This window comes from Coccinella septempunctata, chromosome 5 (genome assembly GCF_907165205.1).
Source record: "Coccinella septempunctata chromosome 5, icCocSept1.1, whole genome shotgun sequence".
Classification (NCBI taxonomy): Eukaryota; Metazoa; Arthropoda; class Insecta; order Coleoptera; family Coccinellidae; genus Coccinella; species Coccinella septempunctata.
The window spans coordinates 40195192-40214965 of NC_058193.1; the positions used below are offsets into that span (position 1 = coordinate 40195192).

General features: G+C 34.7%; 3 protein-coding genes across 3 annotated transcripts; 2 read left to right on the top strand and 1 right to left on the bottom strand.

The window, feature by feature from the left end:
• Positions 1-78: 78 nt before the first annotated feature.
• LOC123312739 (guanylate cyclase 32E-like) lies at positions 79-19146 on the bottom strand. Its single transcript, XM_044897200.1, has 22 exons — positions 19042-19146; positions 16961-17321; positions 8926-9048; positions 8687-8876; positions 8042-8119; positions 7701-7945; positions 7301-7446; positions 7056-7200; positions 4233-4323; positions 3766-3947; positions 3533-3712; positions 3361-3465; positions 3202-3273; positions 2921-3101; positions 2579-2783; positions 2390-2524; positions 2215-2327; positions 2007-2158; positions 1844-1942; positions 1403-1547; positions 1249-1347; positions 79-1192 (listed from the first exon to the last, which is right to left on the bottom strand). Exons 2-22 carry the CDS (start codon positions 17318-17320, stop codon positions 426-428), a joined length of 3813 nt encoding a protein of 1270 aa, XP_044753135.1. The 5' UTR covers position 17321; positions 19042-19146; the 3' UTR covers positions 79-425.
• Positions 4568-5684, top strand: LOC123312737. Its single transcript, XM_044897197.1, has 3 exons — positions 4568-4706; positions 4768-4987; positions 5155-5684. Exons 1-3 carry the CDS (start codon positions 4659-4661, stop codon positions 5571-5573), a joined length of 687 nt encoding a protein of 228 aa, XP_044753132.1. The 5' UTR covers positions 4568-4658; the 3' UTR covers positions 5574-5684.
• On the top strand, positions 5969-19207 carry LOC123312736. Its single transcript, XM_044897196.1, has 4 exons — positions 5969-6066; positions 6131-6479; positions 6539-6903; positions 19089-19207. Exons 1-4 carry the CDS (start codon positions 6028-6030, stop codon positions 19131-19133), a joined length of 798 nt encoding a protein of 265 aa, XP_044753131.1. The 5' UTR covers positions 5969-6027; the 3' UTR covers positions 19134-19207.
• Positions 19208-19774: the final 567 nt, after the last annotated feature.

Here is a 19774-nt window from a genome sequence, read left to right on the forward strand (position 1 = left end):
TTCGGTTTATGTACCAATCGAATAAATCAGTCGATTTCAATTTAGCTTTTTCCTTTCAGAAACGCGAAATATTGTTTATTTTTCTATTTTCACTTCCTCAGTTGATGTCTGAATCCACCCACACCAATCTTGAAAAATAGTGAAATATGAAGGTGCCTATGTATTAAATGGAGTTGAGTAAAACCATTTTTTTTTCATAAACTGCTTTATCATAAACTACAAGAAAAATTATGACATCCAAGGAAGACTCACATAAGTTATAATCACTCATAAGTGGGTATACTTGGTATAAGCATTGAGTATATTAAATATCTATATTTCTATATACTCAATGTATAAGTTATTTATCAAATTCAGATGTATTTTAAGGAATAACTTTTCATTGTAAATGTAAATCAGCTGAATATAACGAGCAAGTTTTTTTCTCAAGCATAGCTTTGATGCTCGGTAATTTTCAATAATGGGGTCGATTCAGGCCATGGAATCACTTCTTCACATTCTGGAAATTTTGAAAGCATATTGTCGACGAAATTTTCTGGCTTTCTGGGACTAGATGGCGCTGATAAGGTATGAATAATAGGCTGATGTGGTACTGACAAGTGAGGATAAAGGGAAGGAACGCTGGAACAAGAGGTTTTTGAGTAGTTTTCAGTAACATTTTTCGAAAACTGAGGCTTGGCTGGCAAGTTTGTCGAATTAGTCAATTCTTCTATGCAAGGACAGGAGGAACTGCATCCTTTCCAGCTATTTCTGCAGCTACGTCTACGCTTATTCGAACATTCATTCATATGGTTAGAACCATCATCCGATATGACTTCTAAGAATTGCGTTTGATTTGTTTTTTTTGACAGATCAGGACTGGCAAAACGCAAACGCTTCGGACTCTCGAAGGAAGAACATCTGGGAATTGGACTTCTGTTGGTATTGTTCTTAGATTTTAGGGAGCTTCTCGTAATCACGTGCCCACTACTATCAGTTATGCAGCTTCTTGGAGATTTTTCGACCTGAATGCCTCTTCGAATCTTACGTTGCTCTGTCCGCATTTGTCTAGAATATGGATCTTCCCCTAGAAGCCAATAAGTTTTTTGTTCTCCTTTACCTTTGAGATTGACAAAACCTCTCTCAACTAAATGATATCCTCCAATTATGTTTAATAAATGCCCACATTGTTCACTGCAATGAATCTTTAGAGCTGAAACACAGGACGATATGGTTATTCTACAATTTTTCCACATTTTTTGAACTCACGCATTCCAGTTGATTCCATTCTACTAGCTGTATTAACTGTATCACCAAACAGGCAATATCTCGGCATTTTAAGTCCAACAACTCCAGCACATACCGGCCCTGAAAAAATTCTACCTAAGTATTTGAAAGTATGTAGTAACATGAAGAATTTCACCAGAATGTATTCCTATGCGTAAAAGAAGTTTTTCTTTCTGTCTATGGCGTATTGTGAATTTGGAAACTGCAGAGAGCAAATGAAGAGACATCGTGGCTATTTCTGCAGCATGCTGATTTTCATTCCTGATGGGTAAACCACTAACCTAAAATAAACAAAAAACTAATATTTGTGAATCATAAATGTAAATAGAAGTTTCACACTACCCTATAGATGGATGAAATTTGGCGGGGAAAGCACTTGTTCACAATGCGGATTCTACGTGAATGAATTACAAATGTCTATGTATCTACGTTAGATTAGATTCTAATCTAATTAGAATGTAGTTTTTGAGCCATTTTCATTATCAATTCAGTGTGAGAAAATTTATCAATATCAAATCAAAACAAGCGCCTTCAGGTGCCAGTAACAGCCTATTTAAGTAATTTTTAAATTTCTCACCACCATGTAAGCGTCTCCTATTGTCTCCACCTTATACACGTCATAGTTTTCCAATATTGAGTCGAAACACGTATAAAGATCGTTCAAGAAATCCACTACCTACGAATGCATAATTCATTGATTAAATGCAGATTTTATATAAAAAAAATTAATTTTGTATTACTTGAAGAGGAGTACTCTCCGCAGACATTGAAGTAAAACCAACTATATCGCTAAAATATATGGTGACACAGTCGAAACACTCTGCTTCAACTTTATTACCCTTTTTCAGTTGATCTGCCACACTCCTTGGTAGCATTTCATACAGAAGAGATTCTGAAAATGACATAAATTGCGATATGATAGTCGTTATTCACGATTCCACGATTTACCGGTCTTTTTCTTTTCCTCTTGTAGTTGATCCGTTCTCTCATCAACTAAAACCTCCAAGTTGTTTGCGTATTTCTCCATCATTGCCATCATATTGTCGAAAATATTAGATTTCCTAAAAATTTTCTTCATTTATTTGAAACAATGGCAATGCAAAAAACACATCGATAAACTCACATTCCTTTTCTCAAAGGCCTCAATTTCGTTCGAATGCTCTTAAAATCTGGACGATCTTCTGGATTCTCCTGCCAGCACTCCTTCAAGCAGTCACGTACAAAATCAAAACTATTTTCTAGTGATTCTATTGGAGGTCTGAAAAAATACAGTGGAGGAATTTTCAACGAGGTTCATTAAAGATTGTTGCACCTGAACGGAGGACTTGTTACGTTCTTGATTCTGGTCAATATTTCAGTTGTTAATAAATTACTGTCTCCGAAAGGGCCATGCCTGTTATAAAGTTCGAAAAGAATGATACCAAATGCGTATGAATCTCCTTTTTGACTGCCCTGTGTATTATTCAGGTCGAAACCGTCTGACATTCTTAGAATTTCTGGAGCCCTATAAAGTAGTTCTGGAAAAATAATTGAATTTGAAAATAATTTGTCCAGGTTTTTATATCCTCTATTCTTTTTTCATCTGGCTTCTGAATATTAAGTCATAATATAAAAATTTTATGTTGTTTTAGTTAGATCATTTCACGAAACTTACTACGGAACTTTTCTTTCGTTTTTGTAGGATCCTTGAATAAATCCTCTTGTGAAATCCCTCTCTTGAACTCTTTCAGTCCAAAATCCGTTAATTTGACCACCCAACGAGAGTCCACCAGGCAATTGCCCGTGTGGAGAGAGCCATGAAAACGAATTGGTGACTCGTGTAAATAGATGACTCCCTGGAAATTTAAATGTAAGAGGTTCAGAACTAATCAACAAAGATATTGACTAAAGACAAGAAACGGTGTAAAAGATTCACCATAGAAAAATTTCGCTCACCCTTAAAATATCGCTCACTAGAGACGCTATGAACATATTGTCCAATTTAACGTCTTCGTTTTCCAAAATGTCCTAAAATTGAATACAATGAAGACGAATCAATATTTTTGTGTTCATAGAGAAACTGCAATTTCACAAATCCTTTCGTATTTATTTTACCTTTAAACTCCCCCTCGTGCAATATTCTGTTATGATGCAAATATTTGGTGGCTCAGTACAAGCACCAATGAAAGAGTTCAGATTATCATGTTGAAGATCTTTCATCTAAAATTATAAAGGTTAACTACTACCAATCTTTCTTTTTTGCATAATTTTATTCGCATCATATTACCATTTTCAATTCTTTCTTCATTTCCCTCGTTATATCGATAGATTTCTTATTAATATTCTTCATGGCGAATACTCGACCTTTGTAAATACCGATTTGAGTAAAAATTGTTGAGTATCGGAAATCGGCATCCGGATTCGAGCTGAGAGAAACTTGACTAGTTCTTATTAATGGATGGTTTTGCTAAAAATGGAGAATGCAATTACAAAATTGTTGTTTTTTATTGGGTATTTTACCCTAGTTGCCTTTGAAGTTATTTTCTCATCATCATTCATTTGTATATCTCTGAAATCTATTTTCCATATTAGGCTGTCTAATTCTTGCTCATATCTCCAGTTTCTATAAAGTGCGAAAAATATAATCAAGAGGATTAAAAATACTCCCCCTGTGACTCCATAGAGAATTTCGATTGTGTGACCTAGAAAAATTAAGATGAAATTGTGGTTAATAACGTATAACAGGTTTATAATAGAAATATTTATGATACCGGAAGTTATTTGGCTTCCTATATAGGAACCAATAATGTAGGTCATCAAATGCTCAAGATCATCCTTATATTTTTTCATTGCCATTTTATATACGAGGATTGTATGTTGCAGTTCACGAGGTTATATATATATATATTTTTTTTTTTTCAGGAAAATGAATATATATATCAATATATATATAGATATATATATTTTTTTTCTGAACAAGTACTTACTGATACAATTCTCTCCTCTGAAACCACAAACTGGTACAGCTATTGGAGGATATCCATTGAACCAATCGATTTGACTGTGAAGGTTTAATATCTATAAGCAGAAGGTTGTAAGATAATGCCATTGTAGATACTAATGATAAAATATTTCATTTGTAAATTCAATGACCGTTAATATTATTATGTTTTTTCAAGAAATGGCGACATATTGCAAATTGTATCAAATTGATAATTTTATTGTTCTAAGAAAATTCCCCAAACTTTTGGAATGTGAAGAATTTTCAATGAAATAAACAATAATTGTTTTCCATATGCACAATAATAATCATTGCGTAGAAAAATAAACACAAAAGGTAAGTCAACATTCCATTTGAATCAGCATATTCATCCGCTCTCTTCGGTCAATTGAAACTTCGAGCAGTTAACAAAATGCAATCGCTGACTTATTTGATGATATTTTGTGTAATTCATGTTCAGGTAACTTCAATTTCATTCGATATTCTAGAAGAAATATGTCAAAATGTTTTCACATCTTCAGGCAGAAAATTATACAGATACAGAAATACGAGAAGACGAGTTGCCCACTAAAGTTCAACAGAGAAATTTGATAGACACTGGCAGAGAGCTTTGCGGTTTGATCCGAGATGTGGTTTCGACAGAAGCAAGAGAATCTGAGAATGCAGTTCAAAAAGATGTCGAGATGATGATATCTAGAGCTAGAGAAATTATAAGTTTGAAACAAGAAAACTTCGAACTCAGTGAGTCACTACGATTCAATGTAAAACTAAAATATTATTGTCAGTTTCTTATTTTATCGTTCTCAGTAATCTCAGTTAATATTTGATAATTTTTATCGATTAAATTTTAAAACTAAAGATTTTTGTGAGATGAGATGTTTTCGTGACACGAATATTTTTTTAAGCAGAACATGCATGTGCGAGAAAGGACATAAAATCGAGAGGAATAATTAAATCAATTCCTAAATTGAAAGAAGAGGTAGATGCAGCTTTAACAGAATGCCAGTCTTCAGTAACCGACCAAACGTCTATAATTGCGAATAAAATAGTGGAGGACGCTTCCGCACTGGAACAGAAGGGTCAAGATATCATGAGTGAATTCTTTGAATGCAGCAAGAAGGGGAGTTGGACAATGTTCGCTTGCTACAAGAAAACAATCGGAGCCAAGATATTTCCTCTCAAGGAGTTCCTAATGGATACTGTGAGAGCACACAGCAGGGCCCATACGGACTTTTTGACGGCCAGAAACAACGCAGCCAATTGCTTGAACAAACAATTGCGAGATTATGACAATAAATTAGAATCGATGTACAATTCATTCAAATAGTGATATGAAAACATAACCGTAATATCGTCATAACCGAAAAATCTGAAAGTAGATTTTTATTATAAATTATACAACACAATGTTTAGTCAATATAAAACAGTTGTTTGGGTACTTATTCTTATATTATAAAAAGAGATTGTGGAAAGTGCGGGTAGGAAGCGCGGGTAGAAAACGCGGGTAAAAGCCCATGTGAAAGATTATTAAGTCCAATGGCAATGAATAATTTTCAGGAAATGATGGTTCCACTGGTTGTTACAAAAAATGATCATCGGTCTTTCGTACTCCATTAATTGAATATCAAATTTTATGGAAGTTTTTTAATTACCTTCATTTTAGATTGTTATTAAGCTTCAATTAACCATAAATATCATGAAAATCATAATCTATTTTTTTAAAGCAAGGTCATAAAACTGAAACTGTCGTCAGTAGGTAAAATGATTTTGCGAATCTAGAAATGATTCACCCTTCCGTTTTTCTTCTGAGTGCGATTCTCGTGAGTCATACAAGCATATTCATTCTCACTGAATGATGTTCAACATTTCTCTACCTGATTCCAGATGATCGTGTCGGTTTGGTCTAGTAGAGTGCTAGAAATTGAGAATCCTAAGTGTTGTGGACGGGAATATCAGTCTCTTTACCGCATATATGATAATAAAGGAACAACAAATTTTCAGGCGGTAATTCAGAAGGGAGAAAAGTTTCATTTGAATAGAATTGGCAAGAGTGCAGTTCCGATAAATAAAGTGGATAAACAGGGAGTTTATATAAGAGAACTGATAGAAAATATTTTGCCCACTATAATCAATGGTTCTATTCAAAGAGGAAAATCATTAAGATCAGATTTAGAGGCTTTTGCAACTGCAGTATCGGAGATTGTTCGTACCGAGTTCGATGATATTTTTTATGGTAAGTTCCTGACCATGAGGAGTTTTTGGTGGCTTTGCTTCAAAATTTTTGATTTTTAGGGTTTTCAAGCACGCCGACACTACAACATAGCTCCGTACATATTATTAAAGCAAAGAACTACACACTGAAAAGAATCAACATAGAAGTGGAAAATGTATTAATCAAAATTGAAGAAATTGTGAAAGCGTTAAATGGGACACACAAAAAATTAAAGAATAATTATCGAAAATGTTTAATGAAAAATGGATGTCTCGATGAACATTCATCATTTTTCCATGAGTTTTTCAATATTATGTCAAGATTGAAGATGTCTTTCGAAGACTGGAACACTTTGGAGAGGAAAACGAAAGAAAATATATCGATGTATTTGTCCAATTTCAGGAAAAAACTGAATAATTCGATCACCAAGTTAACAAATGAACAAAGCTATTTTATGGTATAACCAATCGAGGTAGGGAATTTTCAAATTGTGCTGAAAAATTGTATCTTGTATTCGTAGTAGGTTTAATATGATAAAACAGACAATAGTGAAACTCTTTCTTTTGGTGGAGTTCGATTAAGGTAACCATTACTCACAGGTAATTTCGTATTCGAATTCCGCAACGCAAAATTTCCAACAGGAAATAGGCCATAGCCTCTACTATTGTTGCTTAAAGGCTTTCTAGCTATTAAGGTATAATTTCCCTCGGCATCTCCATTTTCGTCCATATACACTATATATCTGAAATTGGGCAAAAAAACTCAATTATCTTACAAAAAATATCGAAATGCGTTAAACTCTATGTTAAATCGAACTAATTAGAAAAAAGAGCCGGGCTCACCCCATAGCACTTTTGTAATGCGTTTCTTTCATGAATTCGATTATAGCAGTTCCATTCCTTGGATTAGTCCCATTTTTCAGAGCGGAAATGAGGGCTCTTGCGTAGAGATGAACGGCATCGTACAGATATGCCGCTTCTGCGGGAATCTGAAACAGATATCCAAACAGGGTTTATTCATGATAATATGCGAGATGTTATTTCAAAAGGGGAACCTTACTAGTCCAATGATTTTATTTCTAGATTTTGTCTTGAAAATGAAGCATATAATTACTTTCACTTCATAAATTCAATTATACATATGTAGGTAATTCTTTTCGATTTGGACGAAAGAATGCAAAAAAATCAATCTGGATTTCATTCATTCTTTTATTAAAATTAATCCATTTGTGCAAATTATTACCATTTTTCTGCCTCCAACATAATGCGAGGGATTTGGAAAACTGAACGGCGGCAGTTCCATATACTCGTTAACAAGTTTCGAAAAATTCTCGTAGCCCAAAGGACTTGAAGGAACTATTCCCAAATAATAACGAAATGCCTTATCTGCTACTGGAATCTTCTCCGTTTTCAACAACCCCTTCATGTATTTCTGGGGAACCCTAGCATCGTACTGTTCAATATCCACTCCAACTACGAAATAATTGCCTGAAACACTGAGATTAGTAGGGGTTTTTTTGTATTATTGCAAATGTAATATCTTCTAAATATCGGAATTGTTTAAAAATAGCTATAGGTACTCACCTTCATCGAATAAATTCAAATCTTCCATGGCTATCATTAAGCCCAAATGTTCATAATGATGTCCTAATATAACGAATACTGGAAGTGTTGTTGAATGAAAAAATATTAAATTAATTTCATGTGTAATGAAAAATATTCTTATGGGTGAATTTTTCGAAAATGCACTACCTTCCACTACCTACAAGCTAGAACAATCTGAAACTCATAAAAGTAGTTCCAGTCTTTGTCCAGTAGGTAATACAAAAGATGCAAAAGATTATTCAATACACAAAAAATCGCCCTAATAAAGGAAACTCTATCTATAGTCTTCCCTTTTCCATCTCTGTTTATCTTTAAATCAAAGACGACATATAATGTATTATGTTTCAAACATATGTGTGAAAGAAAAATATAGAATTAATTAGAGCGCTGTAAATGAAAAAAATTATGAATTATGAATATTGTGGAGAACCTCGGTTGTATCGCGTAGGAAAAAATGTAGCGCCAATATTGAAGGGACTTGTTCTCTTCCATTCATGCAATTAATTCTCCGAGACAACTTCTTATCAGATATTTCGATGTTACTCTATCATGTATAACTAATTATGATTTTCATTTTCGCTTATTTATGGATTCAAAGTAGGGTAAATTAATAATGTGACCTACTTCTTGTGTCTCGATAGGTTTCTTCCAGAATTGCGTAAAATGGGTTAATATCGTATCCGTAGTGGAAAGGCTCATACCAATTCTTACAAGCGGTTACAGTTATATCGGCATTTCGAAGGACTTCTTTTATTATTTCGGCCACTTGTTCGAATTCTTCATAATCTGCCGATTTCAAGTAAAGCAGAATCACCTGAAAACTCTTCATTTAGTTATCTATTTCTACTTTCATTTCGACTTACATGGGTCCATTTGAACGCCAACAAAACGGAAGCAACTGATTTTGATATTTGAGTGTCTGGCGGTCGTGTCCTGGCAAATGTTGGAAATTTCGATTTATCAGACGTAGCATGATGAATGCAATACTGAAATAATATTTTCCATTCAAATGAAATTACATGCGAACTTTTGGCTCAACATATTTGTAGGTACCATATAAATAATCATTTACGAAGACAAAAAATTACATAGGTAATTAGAAGAAATTTATAAAATCTTTCTATCTGGAGACCTTCATAAATATCTATAAGAGGAAATGAAAGTTTTGGGTGAATATTATCTACTCAATATTTAATCCAAGAAATGAATTCCAGAATGAATCAATTTGGCTGTCACCGAATGAATGGCGATAAGGTCTTTTGAATAGGGAAAAAATATGAAACCGAGTTTTGGAAGTCTCTGAGAAAATGTCGCTGTTTGCCTTTTGTGCGAATGAAATATAAGAGGAAATGGATCTGTTATATTTTTCATAGAATTTTATAAGGTGTTATTAATTTTCAATTGTAAAGTAGCCATTTGATGTTTCCAAGGTTTAAAAAAAAAAAAGATTGATTGAAAAAATATATTTGACGACTGTTGACAGATTTTTCATTTTTGACCATATTTTCGACCTTCGACCGGATATAAAGCAATTATTTACAGGTAAAGACTCTAACATTGGTCCTTCGAGCCGGATATAAAGCAATTATTTACAGGTAAAGACTCTAACATTGGTCCTTCGAACTTTTTGAAACAACCAGCACTACGGTAGACAAATTATGGATACGAAGTCAGATAATTTGAGACGAAGCAAACGACTTCAAGCTAAAGAAGCAGTGAGACGAGCTGCCGCAAGTGAAGGTGAATTAAAATGCGACAAAGCAGAAAGAAGAGGATATTCAGCAAAAGACGTGGAAGACCAAGAGATGAATCATGTGAAAGTCACGAAATCCAAGTCAAAAATAAGTCAGAGCAGTATAGCATCAAGGAAAAGACGAGCCGAAATCGAAACTGCTATACAGAAGAAAAAATTAGAGCAAGAAATGTTAGACCTACAATTAGCGCTGAAGCTGACCGAAATTGAGGAAAGTGAAGGGACGAGCGAGTCCAGTTCTAAGCAAGATGATAATTCCGAATCGATACATGAGTCATTGGAGCCCAACATGGAAGAATGGATGGACGGACGCCTTCCATGGAATCACGGACAGGACCCATATTCGATTGGGAGAGAACAAGATAAGTACAGGACTGTCAAAGGTAAAACGGATAAAATGAAAGCTGAAGAGAAGGTAAGAGATTACAGTTTTGACAGAAATCTATCTACTTCTTCCACCTCTCGAGATGAAAACCCAATTACTCTTCCACAAATAACTAAGATCATGACAAGACAATCTCTGCCGAAAGAATTACCGATATTTGATGGAAATCCTCTTGACTGGCCAAACTTCATTTACCAGTACAGAAATACCTCACGAGTTTGTGGATTCTCCGATGAAGAAAATCAGTTTCGTTTACAGAAATGTTTAAAGGGAAATGCTAGAAGCGTGGTACAATCCTTACTCATATTACCTAAGAATGTGAATAAAATTTTGGACTTACTTGAAACTAGATTTGGACGCGCAGAATATATTATTTCGATGTTGCTAGACAAAATCAGAAGATTTCCACCAATCAAAGAAGAGAAATTGGAGTTTTTTGTTGAGTTTTCCGATGAGATCAAGAATTTTGTAGCTACGGTACAATGTTTGGAAGAAAACGATCATTTACGCAATCCAATGTTGATCACAGAAATTTTGAATAAACTGCCTATCTCTTACAAACTTTTATGGATTGAACATGTTGCTAAAATCAAAGTTGATATTAAATTGATCGAATTATCGAATTGGTTGGACGAAAAAGCAAATGCAATAGCACAAATTCATGTTCCTAAGTTTGACAAACAGCAAAAGTACAAGTTGAATCGAGATGTCACTTTGACAACTTCAGATAAAATTTCGAACAAAAGATGTTTTTGTTGTAACAGAGAAATTCATCCATTGAGTTCATGTGCAAAATTCAAAAATTTGTCAGTGGATGCTCGATGGTCTCTTATAACTGAAAAGAAAATATGTTTTTCTTGTCTGGCACCTTTTCATAATATCCGACAATGTCGAAAGAAACAAATATGCGGCATCAATGACTGCAAAAGACCACACCATAAACTTTTGCACAATCAGTCGAGAGAAAACAATTTAGTTCCACAAAATTGTAATGCCGCTGAAACCAATTGCCGTGTTTCTGATAGCATGAATGCACTCATGAAAATTCTACCAGTTATTTTGTGTCACAATGGTAAAGAAGTCGAAACATACGTTTTATTGGATGATGCTTCTACAATCACTCTAATTGATGAAGAATTTGCAAACTCTTTAGATTTGAATGGTCCAAAGCAATCACTGTGTTTGCAATGGACAAACGAAGATATTACTCATCATGATAATGATTCTAGGATAGTGAGCTTCACAATCAAAGGGAAAAATAACGGATCAAAATTCCAGTTACGTCGTGTTCGTACAACAAAATTATCTTTACCCCACCAAACTGTAGATGTGAACAATTTGCGAAAAAATTATCCCTATATTAATGACAAAGTGATTGCAATGACGAATGCCCAACCCAAAATAATTATTGGGCAGGACAATTGGCCGCTTCTTGTCAATAGAAAATTAGTTGCTGGACCCTGGAACGGACCAGCAGTGAGCAAAACGCTTTTAGGTTGGGTACTTCACGGAAATTTGAAATACGGCGAGAAAAATCCAAATTCAGTGTGTCATATTCAATCTTTCGACATTTTCAGAGAAAAAGATGACTTAGATGTTCTTCACGATCTTGTCAAAGAACAATGGAGACTAGAGAAAATTGAAAATTCTCAGGAATTGGCTCCATCACCTCTAGATCGAAGAGCACAGAGGACTTTGGATACTACAATGAGAAGAGTGGGACAAAGATATGAGACAGGACTACTATGGAAAAAAGAAGACTTAGTATTACCAGAAAGTAAAGCGAATGCCTTCAGACGACTTCGCTGTGTCGAACGGAAAATGGATAAAGACAAAGATTATGCAGAAATGTACACTAAAAAATTTGAAGAAATGGAAGAAAAGAAATACATAAGACGACTATCAAAGAGCGAGATTGAAGAAGATTCAAATAAAATTTGGTATCTGCCCCACTTCGGTGTAATCAATCCAAATAAGCCCAATAAATTGAGAATCGTTTTCGACGCATCGGCAAAGAGTAATGGTATAAGTCTTAATGATTGTTTGTTGACCGGACCAGACCTTTACAATTCTCTACAAACAATACTTCTGAACTTCAGGATAAAGCAATATGCTTTCACAGCGGACATAAAAGAGATGTTCCTTCAAGTCAGAGTAAGAAAAGAAGATTGTTATGCACAAAGAATACTCTGGAGAGGCATGAATAGAAAAGTAGAACCTGATGTCTATGAAATCATGGTTGTATTTTTTGGCTCATCCTGCGGACCGTGTCTGGCTCAAGAGGCCAAAAATAGGAATGCCAGAGATTTTGCAGAAACCTTTCCTGAGGCTTCAGAAGCTATTATACGTCATCATTATATGGATGACTATTTGGGAAACGCAGATGAGTTGGAAGATGCCAAGAAATTGGTAAGAGACGTAATCTACGTTCATGGACAAGGTGGCTTCATTATATGCAACTGGATTGCCAATGATGACAGAATTCTTGAGGACGTGGACATGGATCTTGTAGCACAAGGTCATAAGAAATTGGATAGTAATAATAGGGACATGGTGGAAAGAATTTTGGGTGTGTACTGGAATCCTGTAGAAGACACATTCTGTTTTCAGACAAAATTCAATAAGATCGATCGAGATATTTTGGATAACCGCAGAAGACCAACAAAAAGGGACATTTTGAAAATTGTTATGTCAGTTTTTGATCCTTTGGGATTCTTGGCAAATTTCATCGTTCAAGGCAAAATTATTTTGCAAAATATTTGGAGAAGCAAAATTGGGTGGGACGATGAAATTACCCATACTCTCGAAAATCAATGGCAAATGTGGTTCTCAGATTTGAAGAATATTTATAAATTCAAAATTCCAAGACAATACTTCTCGTTGAATCGTCATAAGAGTGATATTCAATTACATGTATTTTGTGACGCCTCTGAGAACTGTTATGCAGCAGTTGCCTATATAAGAGTTCAAGAAGAACAAGCAATCCAAACCAACTTTGTCACCGCTAAGACTAGAGTAGCTCCGTTACGACCCCTATCAATTCCCAGACTGGAACTGCAAGGAGCTTTGATGGGTGCACGTTTAGGAAAGTATTTAAAAAAAGAAATGAACTTGAACATATCTTCTGTTTTCTATTGGACCGATTCAAGAACAGTTTTACATTGGATAAGATCAGAGGCACGACGATTCAAAGTATTCGTCGCTCAAAGGTTGGGAGAAATTCAGGACATTACTAATATCGCCGAGTGGAGATACGTATGTTCGAAAGAGAATGTAGCTGATGATGCCACAAAAAGAAAGATTTCTTGGGACAGTCAGCGATGGATGAACGGTCCTGATTTTCTGCGGAGAAATCCTGAAGATTGGCCAAGAGAGGTAGAAACTGAGAACATCGGAATAGACCCAGACACTTTGGAAGAAAAGTTCGGTAATGTTCTTATTATTTCAACCAAAACAATTTTGTCTACACCTGATGCTCTAAGATTTTCGAAATGGCAAAGATTGCTTCGAACTACTTCTTATGTCTTGAGATTTATCGACATTATGAAGAGACGATGTACAGGAAAAGGAGAACTTTCGGTTGAAGAGATCAACAAAGCTGAAAACCTTCTTTTCAGAAAAGTACAGGAGGAATCTTTCATGGAAGAAATAAATGCATTGATGCAAGGTAAACCCTTCTCATCGAGTAGCAGACTCCGAACACTAAATTGTTTTTTTTCGGAACAAGATGGACTTTTGAGACTTGCTGGGAGATTAGAAAAATCCGAATTGAATGTACAGACAAGGAAACCTATCATTTTGGATCCACAACACAAAATTACGAAGCTTCTAGTCCAAAAATATCACGAAGATGTTCACCATCATGGACAAGAAATAGTGATTAACAATTTGCGACAAAAATTTTGGATTTTGAGGTTGAGACAAACCGTCAAAAGCATTTGGAATAGTTGCCAGCTTTGCAAAATTCGACGTGCAACCCCAAGAATTCCAGTTATGGGTCAACTACCAGAATGCCGTATTCAACCGACTATCAGAGCCTTCATCAAAACAGGTATTGACTATTTTGGGCCCCTGGAAGTCACAGTAAAAAGAAGCCGGGAGAAAAGGTACGGAGCTATTTTCACATGCATGACGACTCGTGCTGTACATTTAGAAATAGCTCATGACCTGACAACCAATTCCTTCATCAATGTTCTTCGACAATTCGGCTGTCGGAGAGGCTTTCCAGATGAAATTTATTGTGACAATGGTTCTTGTTTTAAGAGTGCTGAGAAGGAAATTACCGAAGAATTCAAGAAAATTGAGAAAAAAGAAATTTTGGATTTCACTGTGATGAGAAAAATCAAGTTTTTCTTCAATCCCCCTCTAGCACCACATACGGGTGGGAGCTGGGAGAGATTAATACAAAGTATCAAGAAAATAATGAAAGAAATTTTGAAATGCAGATATCCGCCAGAACATGTACTCCGGACAGTACTTTTAGAATGTGAAAGCATTCTCAACTCCAGGCCATTGACTCATGTATCACTTGATTCGGACGATGCAGAAAGTTTGACTCCCAATCATTTCTTGATTGGACCATCCAATATTTCACCATCATTCACCGAAACTGTAGAAAAAGACTTAAATTTGATGTCTTCTTGGAGAGCTGCACAAAGGTTAGCTGATATGTTTTGGTCAAAATGGTCAAGAGAATATTTACCTACGTTAATCAGAAGCAGTAAATGGTATAGAGACAATGGAGAAAGAAGCATACAACTGGGTGACGTTGTTATAATGGTGGATCCAGATGGACCTAGGAATTTATGGCAGAAGGCTGTTGTTATCAACGTCTACCCAGCAAAGGATGGGAAAATAAGAACAGTGGATGTTAGAAACTCCAACAACACCATTTATCGAAGACATGTTGCAAAACTTATTGTTTTAGATGTTAAGAAGTAATTGTCATTTCCCAAGTCAATTACTGGGTGGGAGAATTGTTATATTTTTCATAGAATTTTATAAGGTGTTATTAATTTTCAATTGTAAAGTAGCCATTTGATGTTTCCAAGGTTTAAAAAAAAAAAAGATTGATTGAAAAAATATATTTGACGACTGTTGACAGATTTTTCATTTTTGACCATATTTTCGACCTTCGACCGGATATAAAGCAATTATTTACAGGTAAAGACTCTAACAGGATCTGCCAAGCCTCCTTATATGTTGTATCGGATGTTTCGTTCATGTGATTGACGTTCAAGTATTCAGGAAAAATATGCGGCAAATATCTATTCCGTTTTCCATCACTGGAAGAATTTCAAAATATGTCAAATCCTATATTTGTTCAGACGTTGATTCATCATAAAGTCGTTATGTATATCTATTGGAAACGTGCATTGTTTTATGATAAGTCTTATATGAAGGAAATTTTTCCATGCAGCCATCACGAAGTTAGGAAACTTCTGATGAAGTTTTTCCTTTTGGTGAAATAATAATAATAATTATTATTATATTATTATCGAATTGAAATGAATGATGTTGTAACAACCGGATTCCAGAAAATTTCTCGTCTAGGGATTGAAGACTACTATCTTATGTTCGACATCAGACATAATGTCACTCGAAATTGTAGGTACTAAACTAATTCCGTCTACATTTCCTCGGCAAATAAAGGGGTATTGATGGTTTGAGAAAACTACACCAGAAATTCGAAACTTCCTCTGAACGTTAAACACACGAGAATCGCGGAGAGTCGATGGAAAATGTCGGGGAAAATTCAACCGAGTGTGAAAAAGAAAATGGGAGCAGGCACTTAGCATCTGTGAAACGCTTCTAAGACGTTCGCATAGCATCTTTGAGAATATGATGATAATTATTTAAATATTTATCATTGATATGTCAAACTTGAAACGAGCATGAGTTCATTCTCGTAACGAAAAATTCAATCACTATAAATTTATTCTTATACAATACACAAATATTCTGATTCGAGTCCGAAATCCTCCTCAAACGAACCATGCAAAGGGGAGTTTTAATATTCAATTTCTCTGATTCATTACATTTCTTTTGAAAATTTATTATTTTCTGTAATTTGATAATAGACAGATGTACATAGATACATTGAGGAAAAGAGTCCGTTAGAGAGGTACTTCCAAATGAATATTCCGCAAGATCCAAAGAAACTAATACTATGGTAGATACTAAACATAAGGAATTTTATTCGTTCAATGAATAAATTAATGCTAGTCTTAAATGATCAACCATAAAATGAGATACTGTTACATCTTAATACTTGGGGATAATTGTCTCTTCAAAGTTTGTGTCTCTATTGATCGAATCAATCTAACTTCGGAATACATCTAGCTGCTCAGCCGAATCTAGCGGAATGATAGAGAATCGGCAAATGGCGGTTTACGCAACAATATCCTATCTGACGAATCGTTAGATATTGAACGGATTCGCCAATTCCAAAGATTCGTGAAAGTGTATATTTAGTAATTGCTTGGTGAGAAATATAGAGATCAAAATGAAGACTTAGATAGGTGGAATAAGAGGTATAGGAACGCGTGTGTGTAGAGTGTTAGTCTAATCACATATCATAGATTTTTTATCCTAATATATCTATTATGGTTTATCCTAGTGTCCGGAGGCTAAGGTGCAGCAAAATAAAGTTTTCGTTTTTTTTATTACTTTTTATTAAGGATCCGATATGGGACACGTTTATAGTAATATTCATGAGTGTATATATTAGGTACCTTACAATAACGAAACCATTACTCACATAAGAAATCATTGGAAGATTGAAAGCAGAAGCAAGAAAAGCTTCATGCTCGCATGTTTCTTGAGGTCCAATATATCCTGAGACGTTCATTTTCCATAAGTCGGCAGTTTTTTGGACGCTAATCACCTCCTTGCCGAATGTTTCGGCAACGATATATTTCAGTTGATGACCCATCTTACCGAGTGTTCCATTGTTTATTTCTTCGACAGCCAAAGATATTGCTCCAGATATCGTTCTTCCCGGTTTTGAGTATTCGAAATCGCCGGGATGTCTTTGAGATCCTGTTATGTATCCCACAGTAAATGTTTCTGCAGTTATGTAAGGTATAATCAACAGAAGGACACCTTGAGCAGAAAGCATTCTGAAAGAATTTTTGAGATATAGAACTACTCGTCATTTTTCGAAATGAATTATGGCAAGTATTGTTAGGTCCCATAATAATTCCATCTTGTATTGGCTTGATAATTCGATATCATTTTTTTTTTTCATTTTATAGAAAAGTGGAATAAGCATTTCGTCTCGCATTGGAAAATTAAATAATCAAAATATAATGTGGTCTCCATACGCCTATGTCGGTCACCTAAAGCAGTGGTAGAGTGGCAACCCACTGTTTTTCCGAACGGGGGGGCCTATGGGTTGTTGTACTGCCGTTGACCTCGTTACGCCAGACTCTCGATAATTCTTTTTTATGTTTACATTAACAATATGCCGAATATTCCACCACTTTCAAATGACCGGATTAATTGTTATTTTTTCACAGGCTACTTAATCTTTCTCTCCTTAAAGCTCATAACATTCACAGCTTCAGGAATAAATTTGCATGTTGAAGGATTTTATATTCGTCGTGTCCATTTTACCTGACCTTCTTAGACATTGATTTTTTTGTCTTTCATGAGCAATTCTCAGTTTTGATTGAATTCTTTCTCAAAGACGAAAGAATAACGAAAAATCTATATAATTTGAAACAAACTAAGTACACAATCAATATTGAAACCTATATTTATATTGATTTTTGGTTTTGACATACTCAACGTGTGCAAGAATAAGTTTATGCAGATAGTGTTCAATGGATTGACGATAGAATTTCATCGAAAAATCATTCTATTTAGATAGAAGGAAGTGAATTCGGCAGATTTCGGGCGGACGGACTCTGATATTGCCTGCTCGGCATAGAAGATCCGAATAAATAATGTATAAATCGAATCGAATAAACGTTATTGAAAATTCCTTGTAAGAACGATCCTTATGTGACATTTGTGAATGTATCAGTTTCCGAATTCATTCGAAGAGAACGTGATGTCGCATTTCTGAACTTACATCCAAATACATATATTGTTTTCTCAGTTTATATAGTCTACTAAGGGTGAAAGCTGAAATGTTGAAAATAACTGGAAAGATTTCGGATATAGTATTATAGGAAGTTTTGTTTTTATTTAAAGCAACTGATGTTTGGGCCATTTAGTCAAAACATCATCATGTCAGACTCCTTAATAATGAATCTCCTAACTAGGTTTTTGGGAAATTCTAAAATTCAATTGGGCTTTATTTAAACTTATGCAATTTATGGAACAAACTTTCGACTAGGTAGAACGCATATAAAAGGAAGTGCTGTGAAGAAAAAAATTAAAATAAGTGAGTTAGACGTAGATATCTAAAGTACAAGTTATTCGATAAAAATGAGATGAGAACAGAATTGTTTTCTTCTATAAAAAAAATTCAGTAGGTTAAAATGAGGATAATTAATTTGACGACGTTCAATGTCTCTCATTCATCTATTTTTGGGTACCCGCATTCCATTCAAATGAAAAATTACCTCGATAAATGTAATCGCTTATATACATGGGAATATTTTGTAAATTCTATTCTTATCTGGTAAAGGTTTAAAATGGAGTTAAATGATTGAAATTATTATTCCTTGATAAATTTCATATTGTTTCAAATCATATAATGAACTGATCTTTCACAATGATTTTCATATATTATAATGCATGAAAGATCAAAGAGAATTTTTCATACATTTGAAAAAAAGTTGCAACTTTGATACATTTTCACTTCTTTATTTGAAAAAAAAATTCACCTACCTCCGATTTTTCCGAGGAGGCGCTAAAATTCGCGCACTTTCCCTTTCAGAACCAGGACACAGTTTTCCATCCAGAAGGAAGTCAACAACTAGAGTTCATGGGCCGCTGAGGGCGTAAAGAAAACTGTCGATGCGCAGAAAATACGAGATGAAAAACTCCGAACAACGACGGAAAGAAAAATGAATCTTTTACAAAAACCCTGATGTAACGATAAAACTCGAAGAATTTCGATGGTGAGGATGAATTGAAAGAATTGCATGCACCAACTATGAATAATTTTCGTTATGGGAAAAGTCTGGTTCGAGAAGTTTTATGCATAATTCTGTTTGAAGGGAACTCCACTTTGTGGGGGATACTAAACTATCACAAGTTTTTTGAACTGTTTTGTGGGAGAGTTTTCATGACAGAGATCCTATCTAGACAATAAACTATACTATTGGTACGTTTGTATTCGATGTTCGAAGCTCATTTATATCCATACTTATCGGACGTAGGAATAAACTTGCGATTCATTCTTCAAATCCAATGCGGCAAATTATCCATCGACATTTTGAAATACTTTGAGAGATAATAAAATGAACTAGGTATGTACATTAACTTTGGGCTCGTTATTTTCATGCCGGTAAGTTTGTAAATTCACAGAGATAATTTTTTGATTGGCTCATATTTCATTACATTAAACAACTGAAGTTCTTGTAAAGAAATCAATATAGCTCGTAAAAAAATTCAAACT